The following is a 17,292-nucleotide window of genomic DNA, read 5'->3' on the forward strand; positions in this document are numbered from 1 at the left end:
TAGGTAGGTAGGAAGGTGAGCACTCCCTCTTGCTCACGTGTCTGCAAACATCCCATGCCTTACTATTTACTTTCTCTCTCTTCACCTCTCTCTTTTCCCTTTTCTTCTTCTATCTCAACTCATCTCCTTATTATTAAGCGGAATATTTACTACTGCTACTACTGCTACTACTGCTACTACTGCTACTACTGTCTTCAAGTTTCTGGAAATTTTACCTAGGATACAAACGGGACCACACGTTGCCGCATCGCCCCCGGCATGCTCCGTGCTCACGATGTGACGTTCACGTGGTGCCAGCCAGCACTCTATTAGCACATTAAACACTGCCAAGGACAATCAATGCTCTAGTGGTTGTTCCCAGCAACGTAAATGTAGCCCCTTACAAGCATTCTGTGTAGGTCTTTGGCACTAGCAACTGCGTATGGGATACGAAATCTACCATGAGAAAGGACTCATCCAAATCATCCAAGCAGCGTTTGTCTTGCAAAACAGAGTGTAAATCTTTTCCAAGCTTTATTCTACAAACTTTGTTCTACCAAATTTGGTCTACGTGATCTTTGCTCGTCTACATATCATGGTAAAACATTTTCTTTCAACTTTTTATTTGTCTTTTGATACTCTTCATTTTTCCTATGATAAAAAAGCTCCCAGCTAAAGAGCATCGTCTATTTACCCTCCTCCTTCTGCTTCGCCTTTTCCGCCTTCTTGGCCGCAATCTGCTGCTCCTTCAGCAGCTTCTTCAGCTGGTTCTTGGTCAACTTCTCACCTCCCTCTGCTGAAGCGTCTGCCGCGGCTCCATCTGCCTTTACCACCGGCACGACAAGGTCAGCGCGAGGGACCTTGGGGTTGCCTTGCCATTCCAACGGGCGGATGGCCATGAACTCCTTTACGACCTCGTCCGTAACCTTGGCTCTTCTGTCCTGGAATGCGCCGACGTATTCTTGGAGTTTGGCGATGCAAATCGATTTGAGCTGTTCAGGGGGGGTGGTTAGCATATGGAAGAGGGAATTCAGCTGTTTAATAAGCCGGAATTAGGTATCTCACCTCGCCAGTCAGAAGCTTGCCGCTTGAGTACTCAGCCCTGATCTTGGCCAATTCCTAACCGCCATGTTAGTGAAATCTTCTTTGTAGCCGAAGATACAGATATCGCCTTACCTCATCATCTTCCAGGAAGAACTGCAGGTATTGGTACGCAACATCAACATCAGGGTTGCCCCCCTTCTCACGGTGCTCCTCGACAGTCTCCCGGCCTCCCGAGAAAGCGTACTTGTTGACCTTGGTCTTGATTTCCTTTGCCGTGTCCTTCATGAAAATGGCAGAGGTATCGTCACTGGCCGACATCTTGGAGCCCGGACCTTGCAAAGCATCCAGGAATCTCATGTGCACCAGAGAGGGCTTGGCGTACTTGAGGCTCACGGCGCAGTCTCGCGTCAGACGAAAGTAAGGATCCTGATCAATAGCGCAAGGGATCAGGCAAGGAATCTTGGCCGCCTTCTTCTCGTCTTCGCCAAAGATGTGGGGGAATGATGTGGCGAAGGATGTAGCACCCTGAATACTGGGGAAGTGAATCTTGCCAATGTTTGAGCTAGGGAGAGAAGTGGTGAGTCAACAGTTTTTGATCACAGCAAAAAGCGTGCGCCTAGGTAAGAACAAACTCACCTTCCGTCAAAGCCAAATACGGCCTTGGCCACGTTGAAAGTGACTCGCTTTGAGAATCTTGAAATGTTCCTGTAAAAGGCACCGCCCATGAACTCGTAGTCTGAGAAGATGAACGTCTTCTTTGGGTCGAAACCAGCAGAGATGATGTCCTTGGCGTTGGTTCGAGTATAGCCCATGACCTCTTCGATTGTTCGCTTCTCCGAGAAGAGGAACTTTTCGTCTGTCCACTCGATTCTTAGCTCCTTATTACAACTCATAAAGGAATGGAGATGGAACAACTAACCATCTGTCAACATGATAATCAGGGGTGCATCAAGCACATCCTGGAGCCACCTGCATACCACGTCAGAAAGTCCACTCAAGTGAAGCCCTATGAGAACTCATACTTGACAAAGTCAAACACTTGAGTGTGTCCAATGTGCATGCTGTCACTGCTGGGACCTCGTCCAGTGTAGAGGAAGAAGGGCTCATTCTGTCAATCCAAGCATTAGCGATATGAACTCCTCGGTCCATATATGATGGGCATGGATTCCGCCGTCTCATTTCCTCTCACCTTCTCATAACGATCCAGAATGGTGGTGAGATCTCTGTGGCTAAAGACAATCCCACGACGCATAAACCGATGCGGCTTGCTGCCCGTCACTCTCTCCCAGCGCTCCAGCAGCGCATCGTCAATCAAGCTGGTGCCGAACTCGTCAATGAGCTTTCGGTAGTCAATGGCCTTGACCTTTCCGTCCTCGCCAACCTCTCCAGACACGGACCACGGGTTGATGTCCTGCTTGCCAGTTGCAGCATGGGCATCGACAGTGGCGTCCTCGACAGCCGGGGCAATCGTAGCGTCGGCCATTCTCGCTAGCTCAAACAAGACTCTCTTTCTGGAGATTTGGTGTGAATAAACTGTGACACGATATTTGGCAATATCTCGGTGGAATCGATAAAAACGAGCTTCAGAAATGATAAAGAACCAACAAGGCAAAGCTTCAGTGGACTCTATGACTCTAAAGACGCTGCTGTGACTCAACGCACAACAAAGGCGGGGCTATGCCAGCAAGAATATCAGCAGAGAAGAAATTCAAAGGCCAGGGTGTTTCGCAAGGCTGGGTTCGCATCTGTTGGTGGGGTAGCAGTGAAGAAAAAAAGTTGGTAGTGTGTGCATCGCGGTGGAAATATGGACGTGGTGAGGAAATAAAACACCGCTATCTAACCCATTCTGGGCGTTGCTTACATTGAAACGCAGATATGCGTATGCCTTCATCTAGTCTAATAAAACCATCTAATTTTTCAGTTTACCAAATTGCCTATCCTGTAGAAATACCGACTGCAAAGTATCGTTGTGACTCTTATTATGACTCTTCGCTCTGCACTACCAAAGAGTGGCTGTTCCACGTAAAGGATGAAAAGTGGCAAAAGCCATCGTCATCCAGAAGCAGTCTAGTCATGGTCTATATTTGTCATCTCAAGGTACTTTCCGCTTTCCTCCTCCCCGCCAAAGTTGATCAGCCCAGCCAGCCTTTCCATGGATTATTAAGTTTGACGTCGTTTTTCGTTTCTTTGCGCATCAACCGAAGCTATAAATCATTTTCCTCCACCAAAGCGCCAACGCTTTCCCTTACTCTTTTTTTTTTCTCGCTTCTTTTCCATCGTCTGTTTTTCTAGCGTATCTCTTCTTCGATTTAAACCAAAATGTCTCGCCAAATCACCCTTCCCTCCAACCAGATCAAACTCACAAACGTCTCCCTCGTGCGCCTGAAAAAAGGCAAGAAGCGCTTCGAAATCGCCTGCTACAAGAACAAGGTCCTCGAGTGGCGCTCCGGCATCGAAACCGACCTCGACAACGTCCTCCAGATCCCCAACGTCTTCCTCAACGTCTCAAAGGGCCAGACGGCGCCCAAGGAGGACCTCGAGAAGGCCTTTGGCAAGGGCAAGTCCACCGACGACATCGTCCTCGAGATCTTAAAGAAGGGGGAGCTTCAAGTGGGCGAAAAGGAGCGCGCGGCGCAGCTAGAAAGAGTGCACAATGAGGTCATCAGTATCGTGGTCAGCAAACTGGTGGATCCGAGGACGAAGAGAGTGTATACGCCCGGAATGATTGAAAAGGCCCTGGATATGCTGAGTTCGCAAGCGCATACCGGAGAGAAGACGACAGACTCAGGCACCGCCACGCCGACTACGACGGAGGCTGGTGAGGCCAAACCCAAGACAAAGGAACACACCTGGACGGGCGTGGTGACGACCAAGAGCGCAAAGAGTCAGGCCCTGGACGCCATGAAGGCGCTGATCGCTTTCCAGCCTATTCCCGTTGCGCGTGCTAGGATGAAGCTCCGCATTACGTGCCCTACGAACATTCTCAAGCAGGCCATCAAGGCCCCCAAGACCGCCTCAAAAGAAGAGGACGGCGAAACAAAGGCTCCCGGCACAGTCAAGGACCGGATTTTAGGTTACATTGAGGAGGTTGAGAACCAAGACGTCATGGGTTCAGAATGGGAGGTAGTGGGCTTTGCTGAGCCGGGTGCGTTCAAGGCCCTATCTGATTTCATCGGCAACGAGACAAAAGGCCAAGGCAGAGTCGAGGTGTTGGACATGGCGGTCACGCATGAGGATTAATATGCATGCACAAAGTAGAGCAAATTTTGGAGGGAAAAAAAGGAATAAAATGATACCCTAGGAGAAATTTGATCCTTAAAAACTCTATAACTCGTAGAACTCCTTTTTTGTTCCATCGTGATAATACGTCTCTCGGCGGGCACAGCAGGGATTTCACATTTTGCGGCCTTCACAACTTTGAGCACCGTCATCATGGTAAAAAACGCCTTGAAAATGCTTTTTAATTCATTTGACTCTGATCTAGAGTACAGCACCAGCTGCGTATGCCAGAAAGCAATCCCTTCGAAATGCTCATCATAACGATGAAAAACCCAGCCGTCACGCCTGTCCACCCCAGACCGAAAACAATAAAACCATTAGCCACCCTTCTTCTTGGAGACACCGACGGTCCGGCCGCGACGACCGGTAGTCTTGGTGTGCTGACCACGGACACGGAGACCCCAGTAGTGTCGGAGACCGCGGTGGGCGCGGATCTTCTTGAGGCGCTCGAGATCCTCACGGAGCTTGGAGTCGACACCGTTGGCCAGGATGTGAGAGTCCTTGCCGTCAACAATGTCGCGTTGTCTGTTGAGGAACCAGGCAGGGATCTTGTATTGTGTGGGGTTTTGGATGATCGTCACAATACGCTCGAGCTCTTCGGAGGTGAGCTCACCAGCACTGCAGCAAAATAATCGTTAGTTCCAAAATTTCTTCGAATTCCATCTTGATGGCTTGTTTGCCAAAGAAACTGGTGTTGGTGGGTGTATTATCGTACCGCTTGTTCAGATCGACATCAGCCTTCTTGCAGACCAAGTTGGAGTATCGGCGACCGACACCCTTGATCTTGGTCAAGGCGTACATGACCTTTTGCTTGCCATCAACGTTGGTGTTCAGAAGACGCAAGATCTAGAACAATTGAAAGTTAGCCCCCTGAAAATCTCTTCACTTTTTGAACATTGCTCCTTCTCGTCGCAGCAAAGAAAAAAAGTATCCCAGATGCCCAGAAATCTGGTCCCTCGAATCAATGACATTCGACCCATCGCGTGAACCCTTTCGTAGCAACTGGAACCCCGTCTCTTTGAATGCGAATAAGGATGAAGGGATGACTTACGAACTGGAAGTTCGTCTTCTCTCCCGTGACGAGCGACATGCTGGGCAACTGTATCGGGACGTTGCCTTGCTGCTCGTTAGAATCGATTGTTCGGGTTGAAGTAAAGAGAGCGGAGGATTTGGCAGCACTCGCTAAACATGGTGGAATTTTCGGCCCTTGTGGGGCCACAAAGTAGGGCACACGAAAGCGCCTGCTAACAAAATAGTCACGTGCCTTGCTCTCGGAGCTATCGGCGTCCAATCTTCCGGATACAGTGTGTCTTTACCGTGCGTATCTTGCCTTTGGGCCCTCCACGGATTCAAATTTTTGCCGGACAGTTCTCTTCGCCAGCTCTAGCTTGCGACTGCTTAAGCTTCATCAGGAGGCGGCACAGAGCGTTTCTGTAATACCAATGAGCATCTTCTTCAAGCTGGTTTTGAGAAATGCTAGCATGCTCCCACGGTAGGTACTCTGTAGATCTTGTCAAAATTAATAACCCGTCGTCTGTTTCCATGCTCGGTCAGCGTGTCCACGCCTGCTGATCTTGAGCCGGATGCCCATACTTGTATGAGCACAAGACAAGAACATTCACAACGCTTTTTGAGTACGAGGCCTTTTTTATTTATTTATGGAGGTTATCGTAATTTATCTGTTGTTACATGCCGCAATACACCACCATGCCTGCTAAATAAGAGCCCCAGTAGCTGTAGCTCATGACTATGGCTACGAGTATAAACTCGCTATCCATTAATTACCATGCTTGTTATTTGACTTGATCACCCAATCCCCGAGCTAGCCCCGAACATACGTAGACTTTGAAAAATTAAAACATGTCGATCGAGAGAGCCGCCCAGCCAATGATGAAATAAAGAAAGGAGAAGAGAAATCCCCGTGAGCAAACTTGCTGATACCATTTGGTGTTCATCTCGCCAATAAAAACGACCCACGCCACCACTTCTTTTACGCCAGCTCCATGTCGTGATCTTCGTCCTGTATAACATTAGATTGCTGCTGTTGAAAAGCAAACTCGAACGGCTGTAAACTTACCTCCTTTGCCTGCGTCAATCTGCTTGAAAGAAGCTCCAACAGGTTTGCCCGGTCCATCTTATATGACTGGGAACCACCTCTGGACGTCGGCGCAAGCATCACCCCCACCTGGTGCAATCCCCGAATTTCCAAAAGCTCATCCAAGCCAAGGACATCTGCTATTCTGATAGTCTTGAACGCCAAAGGAAAATAAGTCTTCATTAGAGCTGATCGTTCATTAAGATGAATAAAGGTCAACTTGGAAATTACGATGCCAAGACTTTCGAGTTTCGGCATTTTCGCCAGCAATCGGAATGTCTTTGCCGACTCTGAGCCACTCCAGTGAACCACGATGCTTCTCACATTGTCGAGGAACATGTCGTTGCTGATTAGATGCGACTGCAGTTCACAGGTGCATCTAAATCGAAAAGTCTTTTCGCGGAAAAAGACTCGAAAGAACTCGAGCGTGATGAGATTGGAGCCAAAGACGCATGCAAGATCCTTCATCTGAGCCGTCTGAAAGACAGTGTCTCGATCGAAGCGAGGGCACTTGCAGCTGCCATTCTTGTTACTGGCCGGTATAACGGATTTAGTCCGGAAGATGTTGTCAATCATAAGACCGAGGACTCGCTCTCGTATCTCGACCGGGAGTCGCATAAATGGAAATCCGTCCATCGGAGGCTTCCTATCTAGAGACATGTCGTCAGCAGAGAAGGCGTTTTTACCAAGTTCCATATGCTACTTACCTGCGATTTCGAGAAGCTCTGTGCACATTTCGATGACATCGACGCACGTCGTAATCTCCTCGGGCGACTTCTTGAGTAAGCCGGCACATTTTTGTATGGTGTTGGCGATGGATGCTCTCCGGTTACGACTAAGTCGAACGAGCCTACCAAGCTCAACCGCGTCGATGGAGCCGTCATGGTAGTGATCAAGGGCCATTAGAAGATCCTGAATATTCTTGGACAGGCCGTACTTGGCCGGCACTGTCTTGAGCTTGAGGACATAGAACGACTTGGCCGGCATGGTTTCTCGCGGCTGCTGAGCCTGAAGAACTATCAGTCAAAAGAGTACGTGGTTTTGAAGGAGAAGAAGAAGAAGCCCACATTCAGGACTCTGCTCTTTAAACAAAAAAAAAAAAAAAAAATTCATCAGATGACAGAGTTTCAGGAAACAAGGCAGTGACGCGTTTGACGTGCAAGAAGGAAGGAGCGAAGAGGCACCTGCCGGCATTCACTGCCTTTCTACATTCGCCAGCTGCCTGGTGGGGAAACTCTAACATGAAGCTTCGTGATGATGATAAGTATCAGAATTATCTATGCGCCGAATAAGGGATGATCAAATGATTAAATGGTTATCAGTATTGGAAGAAATGGTGGCGGGTAAAGAGAGAAATGATGTTGCTGATAAAGCAGCAGATAGGCACAGAGGACATTTATCGCAGGCCAGGTATAACTGCATGTAACGAAGATACTACACCTTCATGCGCATAGCGAAGAAGAATAGGAAACGAACAAGGATAGAAAAGGTAGGCTGTGGGATCACATCACATTGTGGAAGATTGTTGGTATTGGCAATTACCAAAGATTCATTCATTAAAATAGATACTAAACTGTCAAATACCAGTACGTAAAATCCTGTACTGTATATAAAGCCCAATTCTTCGTGATATTCTCCCTCCAACGCCGTGTACCCTCTACAGCCCAGGCTAGTAGCCCTGTAGAATTTATGCCGCATTCCATCTATCCAATGGAAAAGAAAACGAATTTTTGAGTGACAAAGGAAAGTAGCTCTGAGCGCAAAGATGCAATAACCACTCCAAGCATCCAGATGTAGTGTAAAGCCGACCCCGTGATCATAACCATTTGTGCGTCGTGATAAAAAAGACCCATACACACCCGCAGCGCCGTAGCTGAAATGCGGACTGCACCGAAAGAGGAAAAGGAAAAAAAAATCAGCCGTCGCATGAGGGCCTCGTCAGTCTAAATACTAGATCTAGACCCTAAGCCGATTTCCCCTCATGCAGGTACGCTAGCCACCCCCCAACACTTGGTGGTGGCGTCTCTTAGTATGTAAACAACAAGGTAGAAAGAAAACGCCAAGTAGATAATAGCGAGATAAAAAAACAAGATCGAATGAGATCCAAAAAGCAGCCGGCGTCCAAAAAGCAGCCGGCGTCCACATCGCAGATCGATCTTTGCCAGTCAGGTGATTTTTTGGAGACTGAATGCTCAAGGAGTTAATTGATGTGCTGCGTGCGTGCATTGCATATTAGCCGGTGCGTGTGATTTGACGAATAGGAAAAATTCCCGATGGTGGTAGCATGGCATCGCGTCGATTTCGGCAGTCGGATGCCGCAGTACACAACCAGTGCATTTGCGATTATATGCTCTCTGAGGGTCCGAGGTCGATGCTGCAGGCACGAGTGCAGCAGGGACTGATGCCATCAAAGTCGGGGTCGATGATCTGGCTCGGGTCGCTGGCGCCAAACGTCATGGTGAAATGGCTGAGCATCTCCTGGTGCTTGAGGTTCTGCTCCGTCAGGGGCTTTTCGCTGGGGTGTTTGTAGGTTCGGCCCTCATTTCGCTTGCGGGCTCGTTCTTGCTTTCTAGCAATCTTCTCCTCGTTCTTCTTAGAGCTGTCGCCGCGCCCAAAGGAGAAGGCCTTGGAGAGGGTTGAGCTGGTCTTTTTTAATGAGAGCTGAGGAGCCGAGGACTCGGAGCTGGAGCTTTGTCGGGTTGATGATGTGGTGCCAGTGGATTCTGTCTGAGAGATGGTGTCTGAGTCGTCGGATCGGCGCAGGGCGCGGCGGAAACGTTCCCGAATGGCCATTGTGGTGTTGATGCTGGGTAGCGAAGTCGTAGTAGACAGGTGAAAAGAGTCGCAGGAGGCAGCGACGTTTATGTTTGTGATGTTTGTATAGAGAAGAGCGGCCGTGGTTGCAGATGCGGAGTGGGTATCACGATAAAAGCGAAAAAAGGCTGTGGATTGACTGCTCGTCAATCTTCGGGGTGACGCAGTCTATATAGAACCCGAAAGTTAAGGTATTCGCTTCGTTGCGGCAAAAGGTACTTCGGTGATAAAGGATTCAAGGTTTGTGTATATGGTTTGTAGTGCAGAGTTTGGCTGAACAAGCTTCGACGCCAGGCTTGACGAGAAAGAGCAGGCGCAGGCGCGGCAGCAGATCGTCGGACTATTAAAGGGGAGCGAGCGAAAACCGCTCACGGCTTCCATGGATCCATGGGCAAATCTGCGAACTGCTGCTAGTCAGGCAGTGCCACAAAGGTCCAACACAGATGCTCTTTACGGAGCGCCCAGTGGTGGCAACGGGCCTGTTTCTACTCTCCCCTCGCTGGGTTGCTCCGCGTCCCCAACGCTCGGCGCATTTAGCGGAGCAAACAGAAGGCAGCAGCCAAAGTCCAGGGGGGGGGCCAAAGAGCTGGTTGCGGCCGGCGATTGGCTTAGCCAGCGGTAAATTGGACCCAAGCGACTCCAGAATCTCCAGGAATTTCTTCTGTAAGCTGTAATTCCCCAGCCCGGGGTTCCCGCAGTCCCCACTGATGAAGTCAGAATGGAGTGCAGGAGCCCGGAGAAGGACCAGACCTTGTTTGAAAATTGAGTGGGCTCTGTTTTCGACGGGGGGCGTTTAGGAGGGAGAATCAGGAGGTCGCTAAGGGCCGCCCACCCCCCCTAAGCGGAATTTTTCTCAGCCTCAAGACCAACCATGGCGCTGAATCGACCGAATTGGGTCCCCAGCGTGCAAGCCCGGCGGCGATACTACAAGTGCTAGAAGCCTTCGCTGCTGGCAGTCAGTACGAAGGATTGCGGAGGCGCCGCTAACCCTCACGCCATTCGAGATTTTTCTAGATTTTAATTTCCTTGGCTGCTGCTCGGGACACCATCATCCCATCTGGAAGGGCTGCTAGAGCCAGAACCTTGGAACGCCACCCGCGATGCATGAGAATGGCAGGGGAGGGGGACAACACGAAGCAATATTGGCCACAGCGGCAGGCTCTGTATGCACGTTTAATTAAGCTGTGATTTTTTTTTTTTCCTTTGCACTCCTCCTGATCTGCTTGCTTACTCCTGTCTTGCTTTTTTTTCTTTTTTTGTCCCACGGGTACAGTAATAGTAATAGCGGAGACGGCGAGCGAGACATCGACTTGGTAAGCCGAGCGTGGGCATCCGGACTCGTCTATTCCACGCACAATCCCAGCATCTCTAAGCACTGGCCAAGCCACGCGGACGGGGTGGACACTCTTGTCGTGCGCGGGTTCCGTTTTCTCACGAGCTCGTGATTGCGCGCAGCGGTCGAAGAGACCCGATCCAGCCAGAGCCAGAGTCTTACTAAGTGCGGAGCATTGTGTGCAATTTGCCCTCGATTGGTTGCTTTTTCCCTCTTATTCCGAGGCTGTCTGTCTGAGGTGCCGGCATTATCGTTGAAACTTTGGTCCAACATTCCCGCTCGATGTGGCGTTTGATGCGACAGCGACTGCCGGCATAGATGTGCAAAATCTCTCCGTCCGCGGTGCTTGACTTGTATTTGCACACATTATTCAAACCCCATTCCGAATCGCCGAGGAAACTCATGTAGGAGACCCGCACTGACTCGCTGCGTCGCACGTCCACGTTAGCGCCCTGGTGTTGAATAGTGAATAGCAGAATAGGCAGATGGTTTTGTCAAGGCCTTCATGTGGGATTCGCAAACGGACAGGGATGTCTGTCAGTTGTCGATGCGCGATGGCGACGGGCCTCGCTTTCGATCGGTCACGGATCTGTGCTCCTTGCATAAGGGTGGCATCTTGCTTACATGTGTGTTACTGCCACTACATGTAGTAATACCATTACCATCTTACAATGTGCTATTAATTGCTACTAGTATTACTACTGCTACCATAATTGATAATATTACTAGTAGTAATAAGATACTTGGAGATTCAACGGCCTCGGCGCGACCGCATCAACTTGCAATTTCTCCTTCTTGATGCGCCGGCACATTATCCAATTGTAGCAGTAAACCTGGCAGCACGGATTATCTAAGCTCTGACCCAATCCCGAACCGTGTGGCCAAACGTGTCGGTGATCTGCTACCACTGGAAAAAAGCCGTCCAAGGCTTCAGCCATACTGTACTAGTAGTGTCTTCGATTTCGGGTCTTCAGCGGCTGTGGCGGTTTTCCGTCTGTGCCACCATCTTCATGTACCGCCCAACACGCCCTCCTGTTCGGTAGTGCCGTTCCCGCAAAGCGCCGGCGATACAACGTTGATCTGCTCGTCGTCTCCGATGCGGGCGCCTCTTTTTTTCTTCTAGGCCTTCAGCCACAGTACGGGATAATGCAGAGGGCAGCCCTACAGAAAATACTAGTCCTTTGCCCCCTTGATTATTTACCTGTAGGTTGAGAAATTGTTGAGGGAGGCGAACTAAGAGGCAGGTTCCCGTGCACGTGCATCTATTCCCAGCCTACATGTACCGTTCAAGACAAAAATCTTTGTGTGAGCGTTTGTCTGGCCGCACTGAGACCCAACGCTAATAAGAGAAAGAAGAGGAGTGAAGAATGATTGGAAAAATCACACACAATGGGTGGAACTGAAACAGCGGTGCCAGCGCTACGTTACCTGTTCCTAGAGCTCCATCGTTTGAATCTTTGTTACGGTCCGTCCATCCGGACTGACATATGCGAACAGAAGGTCTTGGGAATGCTGGAGCGCTGGATGCGACCTAGCCTGTCAGATTTCTGTAATCTACGCTTCTAGACCGAGACTCCACAATTAACAACCTGACAATAAGGGAGACTGGTCTAAGACGGCATGTTTTCAGGAAGCTTTGACATTCCTGCGGGTTGTATTAATAGAAAATTTTTCTTCAAATGAGTTTTAGCCTACTAGTAGATTGTAGATCTTCGGTGAATTGCCATCTACTAGCATGCTTATATAGGCTTCGATGTCAGTCAGCGTTCAGTTACATGCCCGTCCTGTGCTAACCGGGATTCATCCATGGTTGTTTTGGTAAAACTGCCTTCTTTTACACTGCATGCAATGAAAAGTCCAAACTGTTCATATCCTGACAGAAGAATTTAAAATTTTCATTAGGTGTTATCATGCTAAAGGGCTAATGAGAGAGTTGACGTGTGGGAGTGATGCTCTAGCCGTGCGTCCGTGAGACAATCTATGAGGGCCTATAACAATCAAGACGCGGTATGGCTTAAGAAAGCTAGGCGTCTTCATGCTTGTCTGCTCAAGAATGGCCAAGATGCTGCACGTTAAGCCAAAATGCAAGCAGATCTTCTTCGGGAAGGGTGGAGAGCTACTCGGTCAGTGCTAAGTACACCCAATATGTATTTTCATAAATCATGCTGTGAGACCTGGCCATTGATGATAAAAAAAAATCTATTTGTAGATTTACTTTTATTAAAACAATAGCAGATGTCTCAAATTGGAAGTGTAAATGAAGCTTGGTGATGATCAGCAGATGCTCCAAGTCGCTTGGCAGGCCCGTGGTAGAGACATTTCATCAGCATATAGGTACTAGTAGTTGTCCCTCAAAAATCTCCGAGATAAATGCTTTGCTCTGGGCCAAGTTTTGCTAGCTATTCTGCTAGCATTTCGACACATACATACAGCGTAATAGCCCCGTCATCTTCATGTTCGTGGTGGGGCTATCTATGAATCTATTTGGCGACTCAGCTCCTGGCCAGTGACGTGAGTGCCCCTCCAGCGCTTTTTTTTAGCACTCACCGTGCCTGAGCATCAGCGCCTGCGTCAGTGCCCAGGCGCCCTGATTGGCTGCGGCCCACATGACGCATCACGATGCCCACCGAGCTGCTGCCAGAGCTCGTGATGCAGTCTAGTCTGACATGACAATTGAAGGCTCCCTCACCAACGACGACTGCCGTATATGCTGTGTGCCTCGCTATTATTGACACCTGCATCTGTACCACCGCTGCCTCGATCGGCCATCTTTAAATCGCTAACAGTAGCACCAGGTATGCGATCGCGTGGTCAAATCCTCAGCTCCGCCACATGATTTGTCTGATTTGAGCAAAGCGCCTGATTTGTTCGAGCTCCTCCTAGCCATCCATCTGTGAACCCGGCTGCACGGCTGCCGTCTCCAACTCGATTGATACCCAGCACGAAGCCTCTAGGGCTGTCCCAGCATCGCACCGCCGCAGCCGGCCATGGCCCTCTCGTGAAGCTATCGCCAGCATCCGTCGCCTTCATACCATCGCCATCGTCGCTCTGCTGTCGAAGCATCGCATGCTTCTCCGCTGAATCAACGAAGCTAAACGCATCCACATCGCAGGGGCGTGTCAACGCGCCTGCTCCACCCCCATCATGACGGCATCACCCCCCCACGGCGCTGATCAAGGCGAGACGCCTAATCACCAGCAACACGGCGGCGCTTCAAGCGCGAGCGCGTCGCAAACTCCAGACGCCAGCACCCCTCGCAACCGCTCCGTCGACGAGCCTCGAGAGCGCGAAACGACAAACGACGAGCAGTCGCCGCTGCTACCACCGGCCGACTACGATGCCTTTGGAGCTCGCTTGGGACGAGTCGATAGCCATGTCGACGACAGTCAAACCACCAAGAGCTTGTGGTATCTGACCGTCTTGACGATTGGAATCGGAGGTCTTCAAATCGCTTGGTCTGTTGAGCTCTCTAATGGCTCGCCATATTTACTGTCCCTGGGGCTGAGCAAGTCTCTCATGGCCTTGGTCTGGATAGCGGGACCTCTTACCGGCACTTTGGTGCAGCCCTATGTTGGCATGTTGAGTGACAATTGCCGCCTGTCATGGGGTAAACGAAAACCGTTCATGCTTGGCGGCGCTGCTGCCACCATCATCTCGCTCCTCTTCTTAGCCTGGACCAAGGAAATTGTCGGTGGTGTACTGGGCGTCTTTGGAGCAGATCCCCAGTCCCATGGCGTCAAAGTCACCATCATTGTGGTGGCGGTGATTGGGGTATATCTTCTCGATTTTGCCATCAATACAGTCCAAGCTGCTCTCCGAACATTCATTGTCGACTGCGGACCCGCTCACCAGCAGGAGGCCGCAAACTCCATGGCCAGCCGAATGACTGGTATTGGAAATATCATTGGTTACATTGCGGGATACGTCAACTTGACGACGTCCTTTTGGTTCTTGGGCGACACTCAATTTAAAATCCTCTGCGCGGTTGCGAGCATTGCTCTGGGCGCTACGGTAATTCTGAGCGCCGCCCTGATCAAAGAACGAGATCCCCGATTGGACGGGCCTCCGAAAAAGAAGCAAAGCATCTTTGTCTTCTTCTTTACGCTATTCAAGTCCATCAAGAGGATGCCACCCCAGATCAAGCGGGTATGCCAGGTCCAGTTCTTTGGCTGGGTGGGCTTCTTTCCCCTCTTGTTTTATACATCTTCGTACATTGGCGAGATCTACGTTCAGCCCTTCCTCGAGGAGAACCCTCACATGTCTCCTGAAGAGATTGACAAGCTGTACGAGCACGCGACCCGAATTGGCTCATTTGCTCTCCTCATAAACTCGATCGTTAGCTTGCTGATAAATGTCTTTCTCCCGTTTTTCGTTGCGCCGACTTATGACAACCATCCCGTGTTGGATGATTCCGAGTCTGGCACCAAGAAGTCGTTGTTGGATAGCTTGAGGATACCTGGTCTTACCCTTAGGCGGGCTTGGTTTGGGTCCCTCATCCTCTTCGCCATCGTCATGGTTTGCACAGTATTTGTGAGGTCCGTTAACGCGGCTACCGTCTTGATTGGAATCGCTGGCATTACGTGGGCCATCACTTTGTGGGCACCATTCGCTATTATCAGTGCCGAGATCAGTCGACGCGATGCCCTCGCTCGAGCCCAACGCCGTCATCACCGAATTGACAATCATGATTCGCCTTCAACACTCCCTGCCCCTATTCCCGCCACCGACAATACATCTCCAATGGAGCTAACAGAGACGCCAAAGGAAGAAGTTGACCAAGCGGGTGTCATTATGGGCATCCATAATATGTCTGTTTCTGCTCCACAAATCATAGCCAACGTAGGATCAAGCTTGATCTTCAGAATCTGGCAAAAGCCGAGAGGAACCCCGGGTGACCACAGCATCGGTATTGTCTTGGCTCTTGGAGGTGTCTTTGCCCTTGTCGCTGCCTTTTTTGTGTTGAGGATCAAAGACGACGTGTCTCGCCCGCCGGAGACCTTGGCTGATGAAGAGCACGGTGTTGACGATCAAGATGACGATGAGTCTTCTCCCAATGGAGACCTTTCTACGCGCACTAAACCCGGCTACTCTGCGGTGCCGACAGCAGATTCTGAGGCTCCGAGGTTAGTGAGAAACCGAAGTTTCGGGGGCTTAGAAGTGGCTTCTGGTCCTGATTACTGATATATATATGCAGAGAAGTTGAAGCTTCTTGACGAAGCGTGTTAGATTCTTTACGGTGAGCCGCTAGTATAGCGTGTAGACATAGATAGCCGGATGGTATATACGTGATGGTAGAATTTGCTAGAGAATGTTGGACAGGACTTGTATAATTTGAGTCGGCCAAGTGGCAGCTATGCGTACTTGATGCACTGGATTTCATCATTCTATAATTTTCACCTATACAGTCAATCTTGAGCCGAACTGAAAGCTGCGAAGCCCATTTCCTCAGCCCACCTGTGTCTGCCATCTATAGCTATTCCGTCATCAACGAGTAATTTGAATCCTACCACCCACAATATAGCATCTCCAGCTTTCCCATATTCTTCCCATCAGTCCAATCCAGCATCATCCATACTGGACACCTTTCCAGAGTACCAGATTCTCGTCATTCGTACCCCCCCTTTTCCCTTTTCAAGCCGCCGTTCTCCTCGATTTTCCAAGCTTGCAGCTTCCCAATGTCGTCCGCACCTCTCCCGGCGACGGGCCCGACATGTGCCATGTGCTAATGCCGGCCCAGAAATGGCAGAAGGACGTGCCGTTGACGCAGTACGTGATGTCGCAATGGATGGACGACGTGGCGATCGGGGCGGCGGTAGTAGAGATGGTCGTGTTGAGAGTGATGGGCAAGGTGGATGTCGCAGGGACAGTGGCTGGCAACGACGGAGCGGGACTGGTGGCCCAGGTGGTGGAGAGGAGGAGAGAGGTGGAGAGGATGGACTTGAGGGAAGGCATCTTGGTTTATATATAAGTAGGAATTCTGCTTGTCTTTTTTTTTCTTTGTGTTGCTGTTGTTGTTGTTGTTGTTGTTGTTGTTGTTGTTGTTGTTGTTGTTGTTGTGAGTGCGTTGTTGTCGTTGTTGTTGTTGTTGTTGTTGTTGTTGTTGTTGTTGTTGTGAGTGCGTTGTTGTCGTTGTTGTTGTTTGATCGGTTTGCGCAAGCTGTAGTGCTGGTTTATATAAGAATTTGCTTTCTTCTGTGGTACAATGTCACAATGTTGTTGTTTGTAGAACAGCAGCTGGTTGAACTTGCCCTAGGTAGGTATGCCAAGAAGACAAAGTTTGTGAGGCGGATCAAGTGATTGCTTGGTGCCTTGTTGTGGCAGGAAAGCTGCATGTGTACATTACACAATGTTGGAAGGTGCCTGCCCCCCCCCGAACGTTTATAGAATCGGGCAAGGCACAAGACACGTCATGGCCTCGTTTATGTGCTTTAATGACGATGATGTACGCCGAAGCGGTGTGGGAAATGCATGATTTGATGATTCACGAATTCAAGCCCAGGCAACTGCCAGCGCACATGACATTTTTGTTGAAATCCGAGAAAGAGGTCTGTTTCAAACATGTACTCGAGTCCCGCTGCATGGTCTTGCTGATTTGCTCTCAGATATTTCCCCTTCTTCCTCTCACTACGCAATCAAAGAGATTTCAGCAATCTGCTACTCACCAGCCTTCATCCCAGCCAACACCCATAGCGCAAGCATGCTCACAACCCCCAGCAGCCACGACAGCGTCCTTAGCACCGACAGCCTC

The 17,292-nt window shown here is 49.9% G+C and overlaps 7 protein-coding genes across 8 annotated transcripts; 2 read left to right on the forward strand and 5 right to left on the reverse strand.

Annotated features, from left to right (window-relative positions):
- Positions 1–571: 571 nt before the first annotated feature.
- Positions 572–2,757, reverse strand: TrAtP1_004145 (uncharacterized protein). The gene is made up of 7 exons (XM_014083764.2): positions 2,213–2,757; positions 2,046–2,131; positions 1,943–1,992; positions 1,660–1,879; positions 1,156–1,585; positions 1,045–1,098; positions 572–971 (listed from the first exon to the last, which is right to left on the reverse strand). Exons 1-7 carry the CDS (start codon positions 2,504–2,506, stop codon positions 666–668), a joined length of 1,440 nt encoding a protein of 479 aa, XP_013939239.1. The 5' UTR covers positions 2,507–2,757; the 3' UTR covers positions 572–665.
- Positions 2,758–3,145: 388 nt separating this feature from the next.
- On the forward strand, positions 3,146–4,351 carry TrAtP1_004146 (uncharacterized protein). Its single transcript, XM_014083467.2, has one exon. The coding sequence runs from the start codon at positions 3,343–3,345 to the stop codon at positions 4,261–4,263; it is 921 nt and encodes a 306-aa protein (XP_013938942.1). The 5' UTR covers positions 3,146–3,342; the 3' UTR covers positions 4,264–4,351.
- TrAtP1_004147 (40S ribosomal protein uS13) lies at positions 4,352–5,476 on the reverse strand. Its single transcript, XM_014083765.2, has 3 exons — positions 5,354–5,476; positions 5,018–5,148; positions 4,352–4,920 (listed from the first exon to the last, which is right to left on the reverse strand). Exons 1-3 carry the CDS (start codon positions 5,390–5,392, stop codon positions 4,620–4,622), a joined length of 471 nt encoding a protein of 156 aa, XP_013939240.1. The 5' UTR covers positions 5,393–5,476; the 3' UTR covers positions 4,352–4,619.
- Positions 5,477–6,292: 816 nt separating this feature from the next.
- TrAtP1_004148 (uncharacterized protein) lies at positions 6,293–7,849 on the reverse strand (the record flags this gene model as incomplete). The annotated part of the gene is made up of 4 exons (XM_014083766.2): positions 6,293–6,322; positions 6,380–7,047; positions 7,105–7,405; positions 7,838–7,849. 4 exons carry the CDS (start codon positions 7,847–7,849, stop codon positions 6,293–6,295), a joined length of 1,011 nt encoding a protein of 336 aa, XP_013939241.2.
- An 891-nt stretch (positions 7,850–8,740) lies between these two features.
- On the reverse strand, positions 8,741–9,190 carry TrAtP1_004149 (uncharacterized protein; the record flags this gene model as incomplete). Its single annotated transcript, XM_066112179.1, has 1 exon — positions 8,741–9,190. The coding sequence occupies one exon, from the start codon at positions 9,188–9,190 to the stop codon at positions 8,741–8,743; it is 450 nt and encodes a 149-aa protein (XP_065968262.1).
- A 3,960-nt stretch (positions 9,191–13,150) lies between these two features.
- TrAtP1_004150 (uncharacterized protein) lies at positions 13,151–15,976 on the forward strand. Of its 2 annotated transcripts, XM_066112180.1 has the most exons (3): positions 13,151–13,339; positions 13,401–15,667; positions 15,739–15,976. In XM_066112180.1, exons 2-3 carry the CDS (start codon positions 13,689–13,691, stop codon positions 15,755–15,757), a joined length of 1,998 nt encoding a protein of 665 aa, XP_065968263.1. In that variant the 5' UTR covers positions 13,151–13,339; positions 13,401–13,688; the 3' UTR covers positions 15,758–15,976. The 2 variants fall into 2 exon arrangements, with proteins under 2 accessions (XP_065968263.1, XP_013939242.2); XM_014083767.2 differs by having other exon boundaries at positions 13,151–15,976.
- A 199-nt stretch (positions 15,977–16,175) lies between these two features.
- Positions 16,176–16,496, reverse strand: TrAtP1_004151 (uncharacterized protein; the record flags this gene model as incomplete). Its single annotated transcript, XM_014083261.1, has 1 exon — positions 16,176–16,496. The coding sequence occupies one exon, from the start codon at positions 16,494–16,496 to the stop codon at positions 16,176–16,178; it is 321 nt and encodes a 106-aa protein (XP_013938736.1).
- Between the last annotated feature and the right edge of the window lie 796 nt (positions 16,497–17,292).

The sequence above is a fragment of the Trichoderma atroviride genome, chromosome 2 (assembly GCF_020647795.1).
Source record: "Trichoderma atroviride chromosome 2, complete sequence".
Classification (NCBI taxonomy): Eukaryota; Fungi; Ascomycota; class Sordariomycetes; order Hypocreales; family Hypocreaceae; genus Trichoderma; species Trichoderma atroviride.